This window comes from Berghia stephanieae, chromosome 1 (assembly GCF_034508935.2).
Source record: "Berghia stephanieae isolate SIO BIC M18660-M18661 chromosome 1, UCSD_Bste_1.3, whole genome shotgun sequence".
NCBI classification, from domain to species: domain Eukaryota; kingdom Metazoa; phylum Mollusca; class Gastropoda; order Nudibranchia; family Aeolidiidae; genus Berghia; species Berghia stephanieae.
Window position 1 is genome coordinate 37,459,565 of NC_088360.1, and position 19,952 is coordinate 37,479,516.

Here is a 19,952-nt window from a genome sequence, read left to right on the forward strand (position 1 = left end):
GATAATTTAGAACTTTGCGTTATAATTTTGTTTCAATTTTTATTTTTTCAGGGACAGCTAGTACCTGCAAACAGCAAACCAACCCAGCAGTCATACGTGAAATCAAGTTGGCCTCTCAGACTTGTGTACTTGGTTTCAACACAGCTGGTATGTTAGTTTTAATATATTTTTTTTTATTATTGTCTTGGAAATACACCTTGAGAGAAAAACTTTTTGAACTATATATTCTCAGGAACCAACTAAAATATCAGTGAAATCTAAACAAATAAGCTTTATTTTCACATTCTAATTTTGTCTCATAAGTATCTGGACTACAAGCATACAATTTGGCAATGGTTTCATGTTGATAAATCAGATTAGATATTCTCCTTCTTTATAGACCTTCACTGCAATAGTATTTTTGCAGTCATTGCTATCCATTTTTGTTTTGTTTTCTTTTATTTATTTATTTTTGAATTTTATTTCATTGTATCTAATTTCTTCTTTTATCAGGCATATAACCCTTGAATCATATACCTATGATGTTCGCATGGGTGTACGATCCGATAGTGATGTCGTTCTTCTCTTTACTAGCCTATCCTGCTTCTTTGGTTTGTGATTGTATTTTTGACAGGGGATATTTTTTTTTCTGTAAATCTTCTGCCTGTTTGTTCTTGGTTATTTATAATTTAGCTTATGATATCTTTAGGTTATGATTTTGATTTACATTTGTACTATTTTTGTTAGATTGCTTGTTTTTTTGTTTCAGCGGTCTCTCATATAACCTCAATTGTGTTGGAAGAGACCTGAAGCAACAAACAAACAAAAAAAAAAAAATTATCAGGCATATATTGTTAAATCCATAAAATAATGTCAACGGGATACACATATAAAATATTTTTCTTGGTACGGAGAAATGAAACTTTGCTATGTCAGCACCGCCATTTTAAAAAAAAAGAAAAGATTTTTTCAACTTCAACGTCTGATTATATTTTTTTAGCATTGAGACATCTCAAAAATGTGTATTTATATTGATTGTAAGCTCGTGTGCATAATTTCTGTTTGACAGTAAGTCATTACAACTGCTCCATTGATTCAGTCTAATCTTCATAGCCATTTGATATATGAATTGGCAGATATTCGTGACACCTGAATTATCATATATTCTTATAATCTTCATCTAGGCATCTGGCCAGAGGGTGCTGATGGTACTGATGTCAATGGATGCGGCAAGTCTCACAATGACAAGTTGTTGGCCACCTGTGATGACTTTGGCAAAGTCAACCTCTACACATATCCATGCCCTCAACCAAAGGTAATGCCACATTCTTTAGTTAATTAAGCATTTAACACAAACACTATTTGTTATTGGCAAGATTTATGAAAAATGCCTTTTAGTAGAAAGCTGCAAATCTTTTGATTATTGCGATTTTATATATATATAATATTTCAAGTATATTTATGATCAACTTCTACAATATATATATATATATTTATTTTTTTTCAGAGCGCCAGCCATTCCTACAAGGGTCACAGCAGTCATGTGACATCAGTCAGTTTCCTGTTTGATAACTCTCGTCTCATTTCAACTGGCGGGAAGGATTGTGCTGTCATGCAATGGCAGGTGGTGTAATCTTGGCCAGACACCGTCACTGATAAGAAGACTCCCTGTCCCAGTCTGTTGTTTAGAAACTTAAAAACCAATCTACACTGTACAAAACAAATTTCTTTGAGAAATCTCATTTGTCAAGTGCTGATCTAATCAGTTAATTACTTTTGTTTCTTTAAAACCTATATTTTCACCAGGTATTTACAAGAGATGAAACTTATAATTGATTGAGGTTTCAGACAGCATGTCAATAAATATATTTTATTTATTCAAGACTGTCATTTTTAACGTTCTGTCAACAATGTTCTTATCTATGTTTGACACCTGGATGTCCGTCTCTTACTAAATATTACAGGATGTTAAAATATTGGTCATTGCCAATTGAATATTAAGGCAAATTTCAAAATAAATTTACAAAACTTTTTTTATAAGACGACCTTTTTCGGCACTTATTAGGATCCCTTTTTTAGTATCTAGAGGAAAAAAGAATGCCTGCTTAATTATCACTGTAACACTTTTGATAATTTACCAGTCTGCCAATATTCAAATGTCTTTAACACCAAATGAAAAAAAAAACTAAATCTACTTCAAATCAAATTCCCCTTGCTTTAATTTGTCAATTTTCTGAATGTTAACATACTTCACTATCCTATTTTCTCTTTGACTACTCAGGGTGAATTGCTTTCAACTGTCTCCTTTGATATTTACATTGCTTCTCAGTGATAATATGTGCATGAAAAGAAATCGTAGAACCCATGATCTCACTGAAAATGAATCAATAGAGAAGTTATTAGTACAAAGCTTGTATACCTTTGTGCTCTAATAAGTTCCTATGATAATGAGTTGAGGTTAGGATGGTTTGTAACATTTAGATATGGCAGCTTGATTTTCCAAATTTGCATCATTTGCATGAAAACTATCATGAAAATATTTCATTTGACCAGTTATTAAAAATGCCTTCGCTACTCTGAATTCATTAGGTCACCAAACAACCATTACAAATATATGGTTGGATGCCTGGTCATTGAAGAATCGACTGAGTTAGGTAATGGTAGAAAAGGTTGAAAATTTCATTTCCTCAACCATATTTACTTTCTCTTTAAATTTTAAATGCCTGTCTAATAATGCCATCTATTTGTCTAGTTAAATGATTTAAAGAATGAACAAAGCCTGAATTGAATTAAGATCTAAAATCTGATTCTTCATCAATTTTGAAATTGATTTCAATGTTGATTATCATGTTATAATTGTTGTGTTTATAATGCCCAATTCTTTACCTCTCACTGTGGTGATGGCAGTTTTCTATACTCTCTATTGTTATATGTCATTTATTGTTACTAAATGTTTCTCATTGTTGAAGTACTGAGGACCTGTTGTGATTATTTATACATTCTTGTAAACTATTTCATGCATTTGCTGATATGTTTAACGTTAGTCTTTTTTTTTTAAATATTAAATTGTATGAAAATGACTTTCAGTTTCATCATTTTCAGTGATGTATGCATGTTTGTTATAGCCCTCCTTCCCCAACCCATTGACAAAAATAAAAAAGGTTAAAATTAAGAAACAAGATCTTCGTTTTAAAAAAAGTGTAAGGATATTGAGGCAGATTAAGTTCCAATTTCAGATATAAACTCTTGGAATATAAGTTTTTTAGAATTATCATTTGACAAGAGTTGAATGACTTTTTCTTAAATCAAAAACCTTGTGCAATTTTTAACAGGCAAAATTAAGTCCGACATTAGGTAGAATTTTAAGTCATTTATTCAGACTGCCGTTGTAGTCCATTTTCCAACAATATTCTTTATTGTTTATTGTTTATTATGATTATCCTAATGTAGATCAAATACTGAAGATGTCTGTTTCGTTAATTCGCTAATTGAATATTGAGATGGGATCACTTATAGACTTGTAATTGAAGCTAATTCAGAAGCATTTCACTGTTTGCTGTCAAGTCGGAGGTAAAAGTATTTTGTCCGTTTTTTTTAAGCCAAAGCACCAAAAACATACTCATCATCATCATCATCATCATCAATATGACATATGTGATGGATTTCAATGTATTCTTTCCTAATCTATATTTTTGATTTACTTCAATTACATGTGGATTATATTCTGGAGACGTTGACAGTATGAAATGCACAAGTCTTGATAAAATTTGAATCACAGCATCTGTCACTAAGTTCTGTCTTCCAGTCTGCTGAGATAAGGTTGCCATGAATAAAAGGAATGATTAACTGATGACTGTTTTAATAAACTACAGATTATAGATTACATCCTAATGATTATTTTCCAGCACATTGCTATTTGTATTTTTAAAAATAAAACCTCTGTAGGGAAAAAAAACCTACAGCATGTCCACTATGCATGCTCAAAGCTCTTTTACAAAAATTTTATTTGTAGCCCATCTTCGAAATTTCGGAAAACGCAAATTTAATGGCAGCAGAGGTTTGTTCCAGGTTTTTTTTTTTTTTAATGTTTTGTTATGTATTTTTCTTTGAAAGGGTGGGGGGGGGGGGGGGGGGGGGGGGGTCGTTTTAATTTTGTTTGTTTAGGATATAATTTTTTTGGTAATTCTTTTTTTTCATCTTATTAAGCCAAAATTTTGTTGTATCCAATTTTTGAAAATAAGTTGACGTATTGTAAAGGTCAGCTTTTAAATAAAATGTTAAAAATCATATTTTTAAACAGAACCCATTTTCTCTCCTGTTTCAATTATCATTCCAGATATGTATTTTGGACAAACTTGAAAACCTTGCCGTAACAAGATTGAATTTTATTTTATTAGTATGTCAAGCTTTCTTAAATTTTGCATGAAGCATATGTTATATTTAATAGATTCATATACAAATTTAAATAAATTACCCATTTCTTACTGGAGCTTATGTAATTTTAAACAAAGATAAGAATTATTTTTTTGATACTTTTGATCTGTAGGTCGTTTGGCTTTGTTTTTCTGTTTTCTTTATGTTATCATTTTTTAAGAATGAATCGATGGTGTAGGAAATCAACCCGCTTGTTGTTGACTGAAAGCTTTTTGGTTTACGTCCTTGTGCACTTGAAAGAACTTTTTTACTGATTACCTCAAGAACGTATAAATTCCTGTCCCACTCAGACCCAAGCACAAAAACGTTAAAGTGGAGGTGCCATTTATTACTAGTTATTTTATTTTATTTATATATTTATTATCAAAAAACTTATTGAACTTTAATGTTTTATTAGAAATGTTATTTACATTTGAGGTGCCACATTCTGGTATTGAATAGTGTCGTTAGCTCAGGTTCCGTTTTAACTTATTCTTGTTTGGATTGTTTTTTCAGTTTTTGTTTTTGTTTTTTTGGTTTTTAAAATTGTGCAGCCTTTTTTTCTGTGATGTTTTTTTATTGCCGTTGTCAGTATTTATTTTCTCTTATTTTTGGTTTTATTTATACTGTTTTGTTAATATTTATAGTAATAATATGTAATTAGTATTACACCAATTTGCTTCAAAATTAATTAACAGTCTGAACCTTTTCCACTTACGATTATAATTAATATTATGAATAATATATGCATTTGTATTATACTATTCTGCATGTTCTCCGTTTTCAGTGCTGTGTCATTTATATTTTATACATTTCTTTCTTTCTTTTTTTTTTTTCATAAATAGCTGTATTATTTTTGTAAAGGAAATTTTGATTGGCTGAATTTGAGAAGATGCTTTGACTCTAATAGACGGGTCTGTTGTTGTCTCTATTATATATGAAAATTATAAAGAAAATTGTGGGTAGGTTGAGGCTTTTGTATGAATCAAAGCAATTTTGTCAAATGGGCCAAGTTAAGATTTTGCTTTTAAATTAAACTGGGTCATTCATGTATTCTTGTTTGTTTGAATATCATGATGAAAATTTGAAATAAAGCAACCAATTTATTATGTCTTAACAATCGAACAGCTTGTCCCTGTCAATTACTTTTTGTGCCATTGGTGTGAAAGGTTTTGAGTTATACGTGGATTGTGTAATATATTTTTAGCAGGGACCTGCTCATAAGGACTGTAGAGGTCCTTTGAGTGTTCGTTTTTACCTTCTTATATAAATGCCACCCCCCCCCCCCCCCCCCCCCCCCCGCCCCTTTCCAATGACCTTATAGAGTGTGCAGCCATATGGTCTTGGTAATGGGTATGACTGGGAAGTCGCTTACTGTCTCTTCTATACCCCTATAATATCTATTTTCCAACTTGCTTTTTGTTACTTGGTTTTATCCTTTCCCATGTCGGAGTCCTTGGCTGGGAGGGAAACAGCCAAATATGTTAAACTGAGTGGAGTTCCTGGTCTCCCATAGTGGGCAGGGTTGCACTGACTGTGTCTTCTATCCCCTTATGTCTGTTTTCCAATTAAGATAGGATGCCAGAATTTTTTTGACTATTTTATTTCGTTCTTTTTACTGGCACTGATATGACTTAAATGTGTCGCAAAACCCTTAAAAACGGACAGAGCCATTAGGCCCATGGAGCCTTAGTTTTTCCCAGTTTGTATAGGGTGAAACGGAAATAAAAATTGCTTGCTACCCTTAGGATAGGATGCCAGTCTATCGCAAAGTACTTCCCACCAGATCTAACAGACCCAGCTACCCAATCACTGCTGGGTGAACAGGGGTGTCAGAAAAAAATCTTGACTGCAATTCGGATCAGTCTCGCTCCCTTTGATTGTGAAGCGTGTGCTCTACCGACTGAGCTATTGGGACCCCTTGTAAATCGCTTTGAACATATTTAGTGGATATTGCCCTCTATAGATGTGACTCCCCATTCAAAACTATTAAATCGGGATGAGCTGGACCATTCAAAGTGAATTTAGAATTAAAATGACAAGAAATGGGAACTAGAGTTTTTTTTTTTGGTGCAAGATAAGACATTATATTTACTCTTCACCTTATTAAACAGAAATAAACCCCAAGTGATGGGTGGGGTTCCTGACCTCCCATTGTGGGCAGGGAGGTACATACTGTGTCTTATATCCCCCTATGTCTGTTTTCCAACATGCTTTCTGTCTTTGTCTTGGAATGAGATTACTTGGTTTTGTCCTGGCCCTGGCTGGGAGGGAAACAGTCAAATATATAGTTAGTTTTGGGAGATGATATTTTTTATTTGTAAATCACCTCTCTGTTATGCATTGTATTGTGTTTTGTTTATATATTATATATGATTTGTAAACATTTGAGTGTATTCCTCTTAGTGGGGACCTGTGCTTGTGTCTGGATGAGACTTTTAGGTGATCTCAAACTAAGTACACTGACAGTGTGCTCTTGGAATCTACATATGTTCCTTATTTGAACCAATTCCCCTTTGTCTGCCTTATTCTTGGATGCTTTAATTGTAATTCTAGAACTTTTTACTATCCCATTTTCTACCTGGTTACTGGCGCTGATATGACCTTAATGTGTTGCAAGTGCCATAAAACTCTTAAAAGCAAAAAAAAAAAAAAAAAAAAAAAAGCAAGCAAAACCCCAAGTGATAATTTCAATTTTCCACCCCAAGTTCTCGTTAATACCGTTTTGAGACAATGGGTCACAAATGTCCTTTTTTTTTCTAGTCCAAAATAAACGGGTCCGCATTTGCTGTTTTTTCACATGACTTCCGTTCTTGGTCTGGAATGAAACTGGCCTTTCCTAAAAGAAAATTCCCATCATCATTTGAATGTATAAATAGAACGAAGTTTTCGTCACTCAGGTCTTTGTTATTGTCTTTTGTCATCCATTTTTATGAGTAATTCTCACTAAATTGTATTAACCAGACTATAAACCTTCAACGTTACACATAGTTTTGTGTGTTGGTCCGTTATATTTCCGGATGGCAATGTTGTGAGTTTCGTAGCCAAGCGTACACCCATCTATTCCTTTTGTCGGAGATTTAGTGTGTAATTGCATTTTTAAACGGTCTCTCTCTCTCTCTCTCTCTCTCTCTCTCTCTCTCTCTCTCTCTCTCTCTCTCTCTCTCTCCCTGAAGTGTAGCTGTAATAAATAACAATGTGAAATTGAATGTAAGCTTCAATTTAATTACGAAAACTGATAGAATGGACGTTTCGGGTTTCCCCTTTTTCAACAAACAGGATGAATGAAACACTACAGATGAATGAGATTATGTGGTAGTGGCGTTGTTAAGATGAATTCATCTTAACATTCATTTAAAATTTATCTTAACAACGCCACTACCACATCATCTCATTCATCTGTAGTGTTTCATTCATCCTGTCTGTTGAAAAAGGGGAAACCCGAAACGTCCCTTCTATCAGTTTTCGTAATTAACTTGAAGCTTTCATTCAATTTCACATTGTTATTTATTTCTTCGAGCTTCGATCCGCAACATGTACATTAATAAGTGTGGCTGTATTAGCCATAAAAAAATCAAAACAAAGAAAAAAGAAAATGATGGTAGCTTGTTATTTGACATATAAGGACAAACTAAATTGTAAATCAGTTTTGAAAATGAGTAGTAGTAATTTATTCAGATTAAGGATGAACTAAAGTGTATAGAAACTTAAAATATCATGGCAAAATAAAGATTGCTATTCACAATTCGACACGAGAGTTGTTTACAATTACAATGAATTTACAGCATTGTGCTAATCAGACAAATCACATTTTGTTGAATTCGGCGTGAAAACTGATTCAACTGACAAACAATCAAAATGACTCCTATCTTGTCAAAACGTCTCAAACCTGAGACTTCCAATCACTCTCGCTCTGGTTTCAGACTTTTGGACAAGTTCATGTTATCGATTCATGTTTGAAACGTTTTCTGACCATAATTTTAAAGATGTGTTTCGTGGGAGGACGGTAGAGTAGCTGGATGACTATTCCAGGGGATAAGAGAATTTAATTTTTCGGTAAAACAAAGCAATGTCTCTCATGATTACACCATTGAGTAGTTCCAGTTTGGCCCCAGACTGGCTAGAAAACGTTCACTCAGTTATCAATAAATTAAAATGACCCCCCCCCCCCCCCCCCCCCCCCCCCCATTCGTCATAAAGCCGACGTATACTTATTTTCAGGTCTGATCACCAACAAATTATTGTGCATGTGGGTTCATTGTTGGAATGGAAACACTGTCAAAACAAGACATCTTGACCATTACAACGATGTTGAATCACGCTCATAATTGTGTTCATTTATGAACCTGTGCACGTCGATTAAACTTCAACCCGCTATTTTCTTAAAGTCTAGAGTTTTAGAGCTTTTGTCAAGTTGGTTGCCATTTTGATAGATGGATATTGCAATGAGGAATTTTCCCTCGGCGTATTTAATTATCAGGGGTTATTTAGACATAATATCATTTGGCCACCGAATCACATAAAAAATATTATGGGGAAAAAGTTTTCTGACCAAACGCAAAAAAAGTGTGTTTTGTCGATGTAGGTAGAATGGCATTGCACGATATTGTAAATGTAGTCAGAAAGATAAGAGAATTGTATGAATGTCTATAGAAGACACCTCGGATATAAGGGGAAGGCTTTCTACGTAGAATGTTGTCCAAATTTACATCTTTCCATTTACCTTCAAGGGGTTGTTGTTTTTTATTAATTTAAAAAAATGTTGATTATGTCTGTTAAAGAATTATATTGATACAAATGCACGTACTATATATTATCACAAAAATACTAAAGGTTCAGGTAGGTCCAAGTAATTCATTAATGAAACACCAATTCCATTAAATAGGGTTTGTTTGTTTTTTGGTTTGATTTTGTTGTTGTTCGTGTCTTTTTTAAAACTTTTAGTTTTGTTTTTTCTTTTTTTTTCTACAATTATCCATGTGGATTTAAAATAATTAACTCAAAAGCATGCCAACGCTTGATTACCCCAGGTGCTTCTATATTTCTTTGCACGTGAAAAAAATAAAACAGAAAACAAAATGAATAATACATATTATATTCTGTAACAATGAAGTTGATATGCTACGAGTATATTTCTGATTAATTATATCGTGTTATTTTTACCTCTAGTCATTCATTCAATCACAACAAAAAGTTATGCCATTTAAACTTTTGATATTGGTAGTGGATGGTGATATAATGGCAACAATTATTTTTAAAATAATTAACTTGAGCCAGCGTATTCTTATTGGCAAGTCTGATAACCCAAATTTATCATGGGCTCATTGTTTTTAATTGAATTGAATACTCTCAAATTAATGCAAAATATTGTTCATTACGACAATGTTGAAACAAGGCCATTACTGCATTCGGTTATCAGACCTGCAAATATTTCTTGTATAATTTTTCATTTTTCTAAAAGTATTTGAAAAGGAGATGAAATGGAAATTTAAGTCAAATGATTGTGACAAAAGTTTTGAAAAAAAACAACATTCTAACTTTTATCTTTTTATTACTTCTGTTCAAGATAAGTTTCATACAAGTTTTCTCAAACTTCACCACTTTTCAATAATCTTTTCAACCCACAACATATTGCATACAGTCCAAAATGCAAGCCCGGTAACTTTTTTCTTTTTCGGTCTTTGTCAGGCGATGATTTTACGAAGACGACTCTCGACATCTGGGTTTAATTGACTCCAGGTGGAAAGCCTGTCTAAATTTATAACGAAGGACTTTGTTATTGTTTTTGCCATCCGTGTTTATGAGTAATTCTCACTAAATTATATTAACCAGCCTATAAACGTTCAAGGTTACACAAAGTTTTGTGTGTTGGTCCGTTATATTTCGGACGGCAATGTTGTGAGTTTCTTAGCCAAGCGCACAGCATCTATATAATTAGTATCATTGAACTGCTGAGAAATTCTGGCTTCAGCAGCTGATTTTATACACAATATCATGTCATGAAGTAAGTAATAAATTCTCATTCACAGTGATTAAGTAAAATAATGATGTATATATAACAACGAGGATTACATTATAAATGGGCATACAGAAGTAAGATTTGTTTTAACCCTCTCCTTACCAGCCATTTTCAGGATTTTCCCCAAAACTTCTCACCCAATTAACACAAAAACAGATTTTTTATCACTCAGACATAATAGCACTAAAATTCTTGCGATACATAATTTCTTTAGCAAAACATGCTCAACAACACACTGTTCATTTTGTTTAAATTTTTTGATGTACAAATTACATTTGAATAAGAAAAATGGTTGTATTGCAACGAATGTGACGATTATCCTGTGGTTGGTAAGGAGAGGGTTAAACCGTCATAGTCTGGCGAGGTCAAACAGACATCGATTTTTGAATTTCAGGTCGAGTTTTTGATTAATTATGAAAAGGAGATGAGCTGATGGATGTCCTTTCTGATGAGAATGGATGTCTCCTTTAAAAGTCGTACTTTGAAAACCTGATAATTGTGAATTCATTTTTGGTTTTGTTCACCGCGACATAATACAAAATTGATGGATGGGTTACACTTCTCTCTCTCTCTCTCTCTCTCTCTCTCTCTCTCTCTCTCTCTCTCTCTCTCTCTCTCTCTCTCCCCCCTCTCTCTCTCTCTCCCCTCTCTCTCTCTCTCACACACACACACACTCTCTCTCTCTCTCTCTCTCTCTCTCTCTCTCTCTCTCTCTCTCTCTCTCTCTCTCTCTCTCTCTCTCTCTGCCTCTAATTCTGGGTGTTTAAATGTGTGTGTGTGTGTGTTTGAATGTATATAATAGTTTGTGTGTGTGTGTGAGAGAGTGTATATATGTGTATGTGTGTGTGTGTGTGTGTGTCTTTGAGTATGTTTATCTGAAATCTATTATATACGATTTCTCTGAAGTCATTATCACACATATCCAGTTCACAAGATTCAAGTAAAATGATAAAACAAATCAACAATTCTATATAGTTATGATTATACATTCATTCAAGTTCAAAATTTGTTTTCTTTACCTTTCCGACTAATTATAATGCAACTGAAGTCAACAGCTTCTAAACGGATTTCAGTGTTATGGAAGCTTGTAAAAATTCTGGTACTGGATTTTTATTGCATAGATAGCAATAATAAGATATCAGGAAATTATTTTATGAAGAAAGATACATTTTTCATAGATATTTTAATAAAACAATTCATTTAATAATTGAATTTTACAAAACCCGATCCAGTCTTACTGTACACATTAGATCTTACAGGGACCTGTCAATCCATTTTTTGACGGTCCTAATAAAACAAAGTTGGAAACCACGTAGTTTTGCTGGGTTTTTTTGTTTTTGTTTTTTTTTTTGCTAATGCATGGATTTATATCAGTTTAAAACTATTCAGTAGTGTGTTATATATATATATATATATATATATATATATATATATATATATATATATATATGTATATATATAATAAATCGTTTTTATTCTTTCTTATTACGTACTCTCTTCAACATGGCATCATCCATGCATTATATGAAGCAATAAAGCATCAAACACACCTCGTGTCAATAAGAATCACATTTGTCTAAATAGGATTTTTTTTTTTTTAAAACTTCCCAAAGTCAGTTTCACTAACTGATACGTGGTCCCAGCTATTCACTTATATAAATTTATTTTCAGGTGATATTATTTATTTTATTTTATTTCACTTTTTAAATCATTATTTACAAGTAATGTAAAATCTGATCGTACTCTAACATTTTGAATGCGGGGTTCTGCTTTACTAAATTTAGAAAAATCGTCCACTAAATCACTAGCATCGATCTAATCAATATAATTCGCGCTTCATTGTAGTAGGACTGCATCATTCTGACTCCTCTCTTGGTGGCAACAATAGTGTTTGAATTTAAAACTTGATGAGTATGAGTAAAATCATAACTTGAAAAAAAATATCAGTCTTGCCCTTATGGGGTTAGGTAAATGAATGTCTTATATAACAATGCCGTACTAAGCTTTTTTCCATGTTGAGGAGAAAACTTCGACTTCAAACATCTTTCTATTTGAATGGTCCCAAAATTGGCTAAAAGTCTCAAATGTGAAGCGTCCAAGAAGCTCAAGTTTGATACCAAATAACAAGTTGAGGCTTATTTTAGTCAGTCGACATTTGAAGTAAAAGTTTTCTGGTCAAGTCTAAAGAGTTTGGTCAGGGCACGGCAATATTATAATTTCTTTCCCTATTTACACATGAATAGCAGCAGCATTGGATTGCCCTCTAGGGCATGGGTTTGTACTGGGATTGATCCCGTGCCTCCTGGACCTTCCTGCTGATGGCGTACGCCACAACCACCACGATGATGACAAAGCTCAGAGCACAGGCGATGATAAGAGGCACCATGATGTCTTCGTCACGAATGGAGGACGTTTTTGCTTGACACTCGTCAATTACTGTAGTAATAGTTAAAGAAATAAATAGATTATTAAATAATTTTTTTTTCTCTAGAATTATGTACAGCTAAATAGTGTATTCTAAAAATATATCATACCTAAACCTCACATTGCGATCCCTCCAGTAGGAATGTTATAACAAATTTCAATTTCATACAATACATTACAGTATACACGTTAGACGACCTCTTTGTACAGGCAATCTTGCAATATCCCTTGCTGTATAGACAGGTACTGGTTCACAATAAGATAAAGTAACAAAAGGGCATATGTGATATTGATATTCGTAGTCTATCAGAATATTTTTTTAAAACAAAATCTAATGACTTTGCAGTTACCATCATTTCAATCTCATTTAGTTTAAAAACAAGCAAACAAACAAATAATAAACTTTGTGATTTCCGTTAGGTTCTCATGCTTACCTTCTGGGAATGTCTCTGAAGTCAGGTTGAAAGCAGCGATTTTGACATATTCAAACTTGATGACTGTCTCTGTTTCACCTTCGCCAAGACGTTTCTTAATGAGATTGTCACACACCATGGTGTGTCCTATTACTGTGTTGAACAACTCCAAATTATCTTTCTTTAATGTGACGTAATCGTCTGAAAATTACATTCCAACAATTATTGAAGGCAACGTGCAACGTTACGTATAAACATAAACTAGTCAAAATGTGCGTTAAAATGAGTTGAAAATTCTATAGTAGTAGTAATAGTAGTAGTAGTAGAAGTAGTAGTTGTAGTAGTAGTAGTAGTAGTAGTAGTAGTAGTAGTAGTAGTAGTAGTAGTAGTTGTTGTTGTTGTTGTTGTTGTCGTTGTTGTAGTAGTAGTAGTAGTAGTAGTAGTAGTGGGAGTAGTAGTAGTAGTAGTAGTAGTAGTAGTGGTAGTAGTAGTAGTAGTAGTAGTAGTAGTAGTAGTAGTAGTAGTAGTAGTAGTAGTAGTAGTAGTAGTAGTAGTAGTAGTAATAGTCGTAGTAGTAGTGGTGGTGGTGGTAGTAGTAATAGTGTTGTTGTTATTGTTGTTGTTGCTGTTGTTGTTGTTGTTGTAGTTCTTGTAGTAGCAGTAATAGTAGTTGTTGTTGTAGTAGTAGTAGTAGTAGTAGTAGTAGTAGTAGTAGTAGTAGTAGTAGTAGTAGCAGTAGGAGGAGGAGGAGGAGGAGGAGAGGGAGGAGAAGGAGGGGGAAAAGAATATATATAGTTTTGATATCATTACGTCATCTCATTGTCGCTCTCTCTCTCTCTCTCTCTCTCTCTCTCTCTCTCTCTCTCTCTATCTATCTATCTATCTCTCTCTCTTCCATTGCTCTCTCTCACACACACACACACACACACACACACACGCGCGCGCGCGCATTTACACATTTTCGCCTATATTATTATGACAATCTAAATATAAATATATGTATTTTGTGTTTACTTGAAAACGGCCAAAGGCCGAAACGTCGTTTGTTTTGTGTGGTTCATTCATGAGTTAGATTTACTCCCTTTATCTTTATCTCCATTTTATTGACTCATTTAGGCACCTCTATTAATTAATAATTCCTGTAGTCGAGGTTGTTTTTGGTGATGATAATGATGATGATGATGATAATGATGATACTGTAGTCGAGGTTGTTTTTGATGATGATGATGATGATGATGATGATGATGATGATGATGATGATGGTGGTGATGATGATGATGATGATGATGATGATGATGATGATGATGATGATGATGATGATGATAATGCTGATGATGATGATGATGATGTTCTGGTTATAGTCATTGTGGTAATATTTTATTCATATGATTCTGTCATCCTTACCTTCAGAAGAGCCAGGAAATGCTACAACATTCGACACGTTATATCCAAATACTAAAGAATTCAAAGTCCAGTTTGAATGAGCTCTTTCCTCTGACTTCCCCTGTTGAAGAAAATATAACATTAACATACCCCCATACAAAGACAAAGCTAGATTAGAATCTTGAAAAATAAAGCTGAGTTAGAAGTAATCAAGGAGTATATGGTTTGGTTCCTAGTCGAGGAATCCTGATATTTTGGGATGTATTTGTTTGCCTGTTTTGTCTGTCGTTGACTCAAACCCCAAAGCTCTTATAGCTTGCCATATCAATAGGAGTGAGAGTAATTCTACACAAAATATACTGTAGTCTTAAAATATTGGCCTAAGAACAAATTAACCCGCAGGTGATCGGTGCATGATTATCTTGTTTTCATAAAAGCAAATAATCGCGTAAGAAAAGGAGTATGTATGGTGCAATGAAAAGACGAAATGTCTGCTCAGTGTTCAGTGTTCAGTGCTCGGGTGATGATGATGCTGCTGCTGCTACTGATAATGATGATGATGATGATGAGGAGGAGGAGGATGATGATGATGATGATGATGAGGATGAGGATGATGATGATGATGATGATGATGATGATGATGATGATGATGATGATGATGATGATGATGGTGGTGATGATGATGAGATTTTGTAAAACAGAATATGAAGAGAGAGAGAGAGAGAGAGAGAGAGAGAGAGAGAGAAAGTAGAGAGAGAGAGAGAGAGAGAGAGAGAGAGAGAGAGAGAGAGAGAGAGAGAGAGGAAGGAGAGGAAGAAAGAGAATAAAACAAAACAAAACAAAAATAAAGAATATGTATAGAATGATGGCAAGGTTGGATAAGAACCGACCATCATAAATTACACAACAACAGGTGGCTGCAGCAGTAAGCTACACCTCAGCTTACGCCAATACCTATAATATAAATTCATTATAAAGAGTAATAATCAACATGGATATTAACAGCTTTAAAAAACATTATTTATTTATATATGAACGTCTGAAATATTTTTCTGCCGTCGGTGTGGTTTTTATATAACGTACTTTTGATTTTATTGGGGGTTTTTGTTGTTAGCTGAGGAAGGGTTTGAGCCTAAAACGTTCCGTGTTTTGGCATTTATTTATTTTTTAAAAGGTGTTATATTCATTTTTGTTTATTGCTAATTAGAGTTCACAGCCTCTAGCAGCTAAATATCTCACCTTATAGTCATTGTGTACACTTAGTTTTTAATGAATTAAACAATAATAGTGAAATTAATTAGAATTAAATTATCCCTTACGTGACTCAAAAACGTCATATTGAGGTTGAAGGTGGAGTTGCCCCATTCTAAAATTAGACTAGACCGGTTTTCACCACAAACGCTGTCGTAGGTGTCCCCAACGTTTGGCACTTTGATATCCTTGAACGCAATATATTTCTGTAGAAATATAAATAAGATAATAAATATTACATTAGTTCTGTACTTCAATCACTTACATAATATCTATACTATTATTCCAAATTTCTAATCACACATGTTTGTGAGCTATAGAAAGGTTTATTATTATTATCATTATTATCATTATTATGTTTATTATTATTATTATCATCATCATCATCATCATCATCATCATCATCATTAAAATTTAACTTCCAATCCTTTGACCAAACAAATAAAGACAGATGTCCTGTAATGTATAACTGTTATTCGTAGTGTTGTAAATCTTTTTGTCGTCTGCGAAAAATTTACACGTAGATAACAAGACATCAAGGAGGTCATTAATAATGATCAAAAACAAAAGAGGACCCGAAACATTACCCTGCAGAATCCCGCTGGTAACTTTACCAAATTCCGAAAACTCACCTCCTACCTTTACTCTTTGGGTACGATTACTTAAAAACGATTTTATCCAATTTAACATGCAACATATTAGCCCATACGACTTCAGTTTTTTAAACAGCCTTAAATGTGGTACAGAATAAAACGACTTCCTAAAGTCTAAATATATATAAATATATCAATATTTTATTTTATATCTATCATGGTAGTAAAATGTTCAATCACTTCAATAAGTAGTGTAACACAGGGACGATTATTTCTAAAACCATGCTGGCAGGCGCTGAACAAGTTGTTGCTTTCAAAATAATTCAAGAGACAATCTTTTATGAATGATTCCATTAATTTGCATGTAATACATGTGAGACTGACTGGTCTGTTGTGACCTGGGTCATGTTTATCGCCCGTTTTAAAAATCTGTAATATTTGCCATTTTCCAATCAAAAGGTAGAACTTCTTCGGTAAAGGATTTGTTAAATATAATCAACAATGGTGTAATTATTTATAAAGCCAATTCCTTCAATGATTTTGGATGGAGATTATCAGGTCCCATACTTTTTTGAACAATCAAGCCTGCACAGTTTTGTAAAGATGGCTTCTTTAGAAATAACCACGTCCGACAAAGACCTGTTATTAATTCTATCATTGAAATTAGGTATGTTATCTATAGTCTCATCAACAACAACAAAAAAGCACTTAAAAAGAAATCATTCAGTACATCTGCTTTGTTCTTATTATCATATACAACTCCACAGTCGTCTGTAACTAATGCTGTAATTTCAGTTTTTGTTTTCAACTTTTTGTTAACCTATTTCCAAACGCATTTTTTGTTCCCCCTGCATTCATTTACCAAAGCTCGCTCAAAATATTTGACAGCCGCCTAATCTCCCGTTTTGCATCTTTCCTTGCTTTAGCTGACTCTTGGTAGTTATAGTGGGTACGGTGTTTTAAACAACAATAGATGAAGTGAGTAGAAAAGTGCCAGAAGACAATAGAGAATAAACATTTTTCGCGGCGGTGATGGGGGTTTGAACCCGCGACCTTATTGGTACGACAACTCCGCCTGGCCGGTGAGAGCGAGACTCTACCGTATGAGCTATCCACGATCCCCAAAAAACCGTATCTAACTCAGGTCATTCATTACTAGAGCTCTCTCTCTCTCTCTCTCTCTCTCTCTCTCTCTCTCTCTCTCTCTCTCTCTCTCTCTCTCTCTCTCTCTCTCTCTCACCGACTACTGGAGATCGCGGGTCCAACATACACAACCACCACGAAGTCAGTTGGCCAGCAATTAAGCTTAATAGCCAATATTCTCAACACAAACATATAACATAGAAACAATTGAGACAGTGTTTTAAAAACTTTACAAAAGTTTTCCCGGTTTTTTTTTTTCTTTACCTTACTTTTCACTATTTTGTTTTTACATAGAACAATTTTTCTTCTCCTGGTTTAACAGTAGGTATACATTCTTCTTGTAATCGAAGTAAAACTGTCTTTAAATATAACCAGGATTCATTAACACTCAACAGAGATAAGTTCTTCTCCCAACCATAAAGCTTCAATTGTTCTCTACATTTACCAGAATCTCCCTTGAATAGAAAAGTAAATTCATTTACCTCTTCATTGTAATCTTGAACGGAGATTCTGGTATTTTTCTACTCAAACTAACTAGACCAATCTTTTGATTGTTAGGTATGGAAAAGCTGAGCAATGTATTATGAAATAGTGAATGTGTACTCTAACGATTATGCTAATTGTATGGAAATTATGAAATAAAGGTATAGGAACTATGCAATCTTACATGTTTGAAAAATAGATATTGATACTTAGTCCACATAAATATATTCTAAGGACAAACCTATATCATATTTCAATTACAATGGAGCAGTCCACAATAGGTCTTACGTGTACTTATTTATAAATCTGATAACTAATATTGTTATGGTCTCATTGCTGCATTGGTAATACTCTGAAACCAACGCAAAGTATTGTATATTATATTACTTTATATACTTGCGATCAAAATAAATTATACACATTTAAAATCGTCGTTACTTTTTTATCCGTTGACGTAGGCTAATGATTTTCCACTGAGTTGTTTGCCATTAGCCTCTCTGTGTACCGATAGTTGATGTTTTTGTTTTGACCTGAAATTCGCTCACCACGTCGCGCACGTGCTAAAATAACCTTTTAGCCCCTTACTCTGGACAGGAAGTGTGTAGATTTTGTTGTTTTTTTTTTGTCATCGGTGTCTTCTTTAATTATTTTCAAGGCAGGAAAATACCATCAATTGATCTACTCGATGTCACGACTTAGTTAAGAACAACATGCACGTTCCATTGGTCATCTTCAAGCTGGACAGTCTGTGACCAATGTCACAAGAATGCTTAATATCTGAAGGAGAACTGTATATTCGTTAGTGGATCGATTTGAAATGACACAAACGGTAGGGACTAACGAATATACAATTCTCCTTGTGGCATTAAGCATTCTTGTGACATTTTCACAGACTGTCCAGCTTGAAGATGATCAATCTCACGTGCATGTTGTTCTTTATTAAGTCGTGACATCGAGTAGATTAATGGATGGTATTTTGCATTGTGTTTTCCTGCCTTGAAAATATTTCAAGAAGTTCAAGAAAAAAAATTAATATATACACTTCCTGTCCAGAGTAAGGGGCTAAAAGGTCATTTTAGCACGTGCGCGACGTGGTGAGCGAATTTCAGATCAAAAACAAAAACATCAACTATCGGTACACAGAGAGGCTAATGGTAAACAACTCAGTGGAAAATCATTAGTCTACGTCAACGGATAAAAAAGTAACGACGATTTTAAATGCGAATACTTTCTTTTAATCGCAAGTATATAAGAAGGTAGCAACAATTGTAACTATTTGTTTAACATCTCTGCTGGATCTAGATACAGAAATTGGGATAAACTCCAAATTTAATTATTCATTTTCTGTTGCAATCTAATCATATGTTGTTGTTGTTGGTGGTGGTGGTGGTGGTGGTGCTGGTGGTGGTGGTGGTGTGGTGGTGGTGGTGTGGTGGTGGTGGCGGTGTGGTGGTGGTGGCGGTGTGGTGGTGGTGGTATTAACCAGTTAACTGCCACACCCCAGAAAGACGCATATTTCAAAATTTGTCCAGAAAACTCGTCTTTCTAATGTCGATCCATTTAACATGAATTAAATCGACCGATATTTGAAGGACGAGTTTTCTGGCCAAATTTTGGAATACGCATCTTTCTGAACGACGGTAGTTAACAGGTTAAACACATAATTTGGGAGACCTCAACATTACATTTCCTTACCCTTTCATTCTTGGCTGACTTGACGTAATAAGAGACCATAATGGTGATGTTGAAGGTAGCTAGAATACAAGGCTCTCCAAATCTGGATTTTATTACGTACATTGGTTCTTCGTCCACAGTTTGGTTTTTAATTTGGTCACCCGGAGCTGAAAAGTT

The 19,952-nt window shown here is 34.0% G+C and overlaps 2 protein-coding genes across 53 annotated transcripts in view; one reads left to right on the plus strand and one right to left on the minus strand.

Moving 5' to 3' along the window:
• LOC144973446 (echinoderm microtubule-associated protein-like 2) overlaps positions 1–5,517 on the plus strand; it is an 82,408-nt gene extending 76,891 nt beyond the window's left edge. For all 50 annotated transcript variants that reach the window (XM_078916317.1, XM_078916298.1, XM_078916002.1 and 47 more), the window contains 3 exons: positions 52–147; positions 1,164–1,294; positions 1,487–5,517. In XM_078916317.1, coding sequence (XP_078772443.1) covers positions 52–147; positions 1,164–1,294; positions 1,487–1,612 — 353 coding nt within the window. In that variant the 3' untranslated portion in view covers positions 1,613–5,517. The remainder of the gene's footprint in view (positions 1–51; positions 148–1,163; positions 1,295–1,486) is intronic.
• A 6,220-nt stretch (positions 5,518–11,737) lies between these two features.
• LOC144973639 (uncharacterized) overlaps positions 11,738–19,952 on the minus strand; it is a 32,552-nt gene continuing 24,337 nt past the window's right edge. For 2 of the 3 annotated variants that reach the window (XM_078916364.1, XM_078916345.1), the window contains 5 exons: positions 19,797–19,942; positions 15,951–16,088; positions 14,653–14,752; positions 13,270–13,449; positions 11,998–12,847 (listed from right to left, as the gene is read on the minus strand). In XM_078916364.1, coding sequence (XP_078772490.1) covers positions 12,675–12,847; positions 13,270–13,449; positions 14,653–14,752; positions 15,951–16,088; positions 19,797–19,942 — 737 coding nt within the window. In that variant the 3' untranslated portion in view covers positions 11,998–12,674. Of the gene's footprint in view, positions 12,848–13,269; positions 13,450–14,652; positions 14,753–15,950; positions 16,089–19,796; positions 19,943–19,952 lie in introns of all 3 variants that reach the window. The other variant, XM_078916354.1, reaches the window with a different exon arrangement.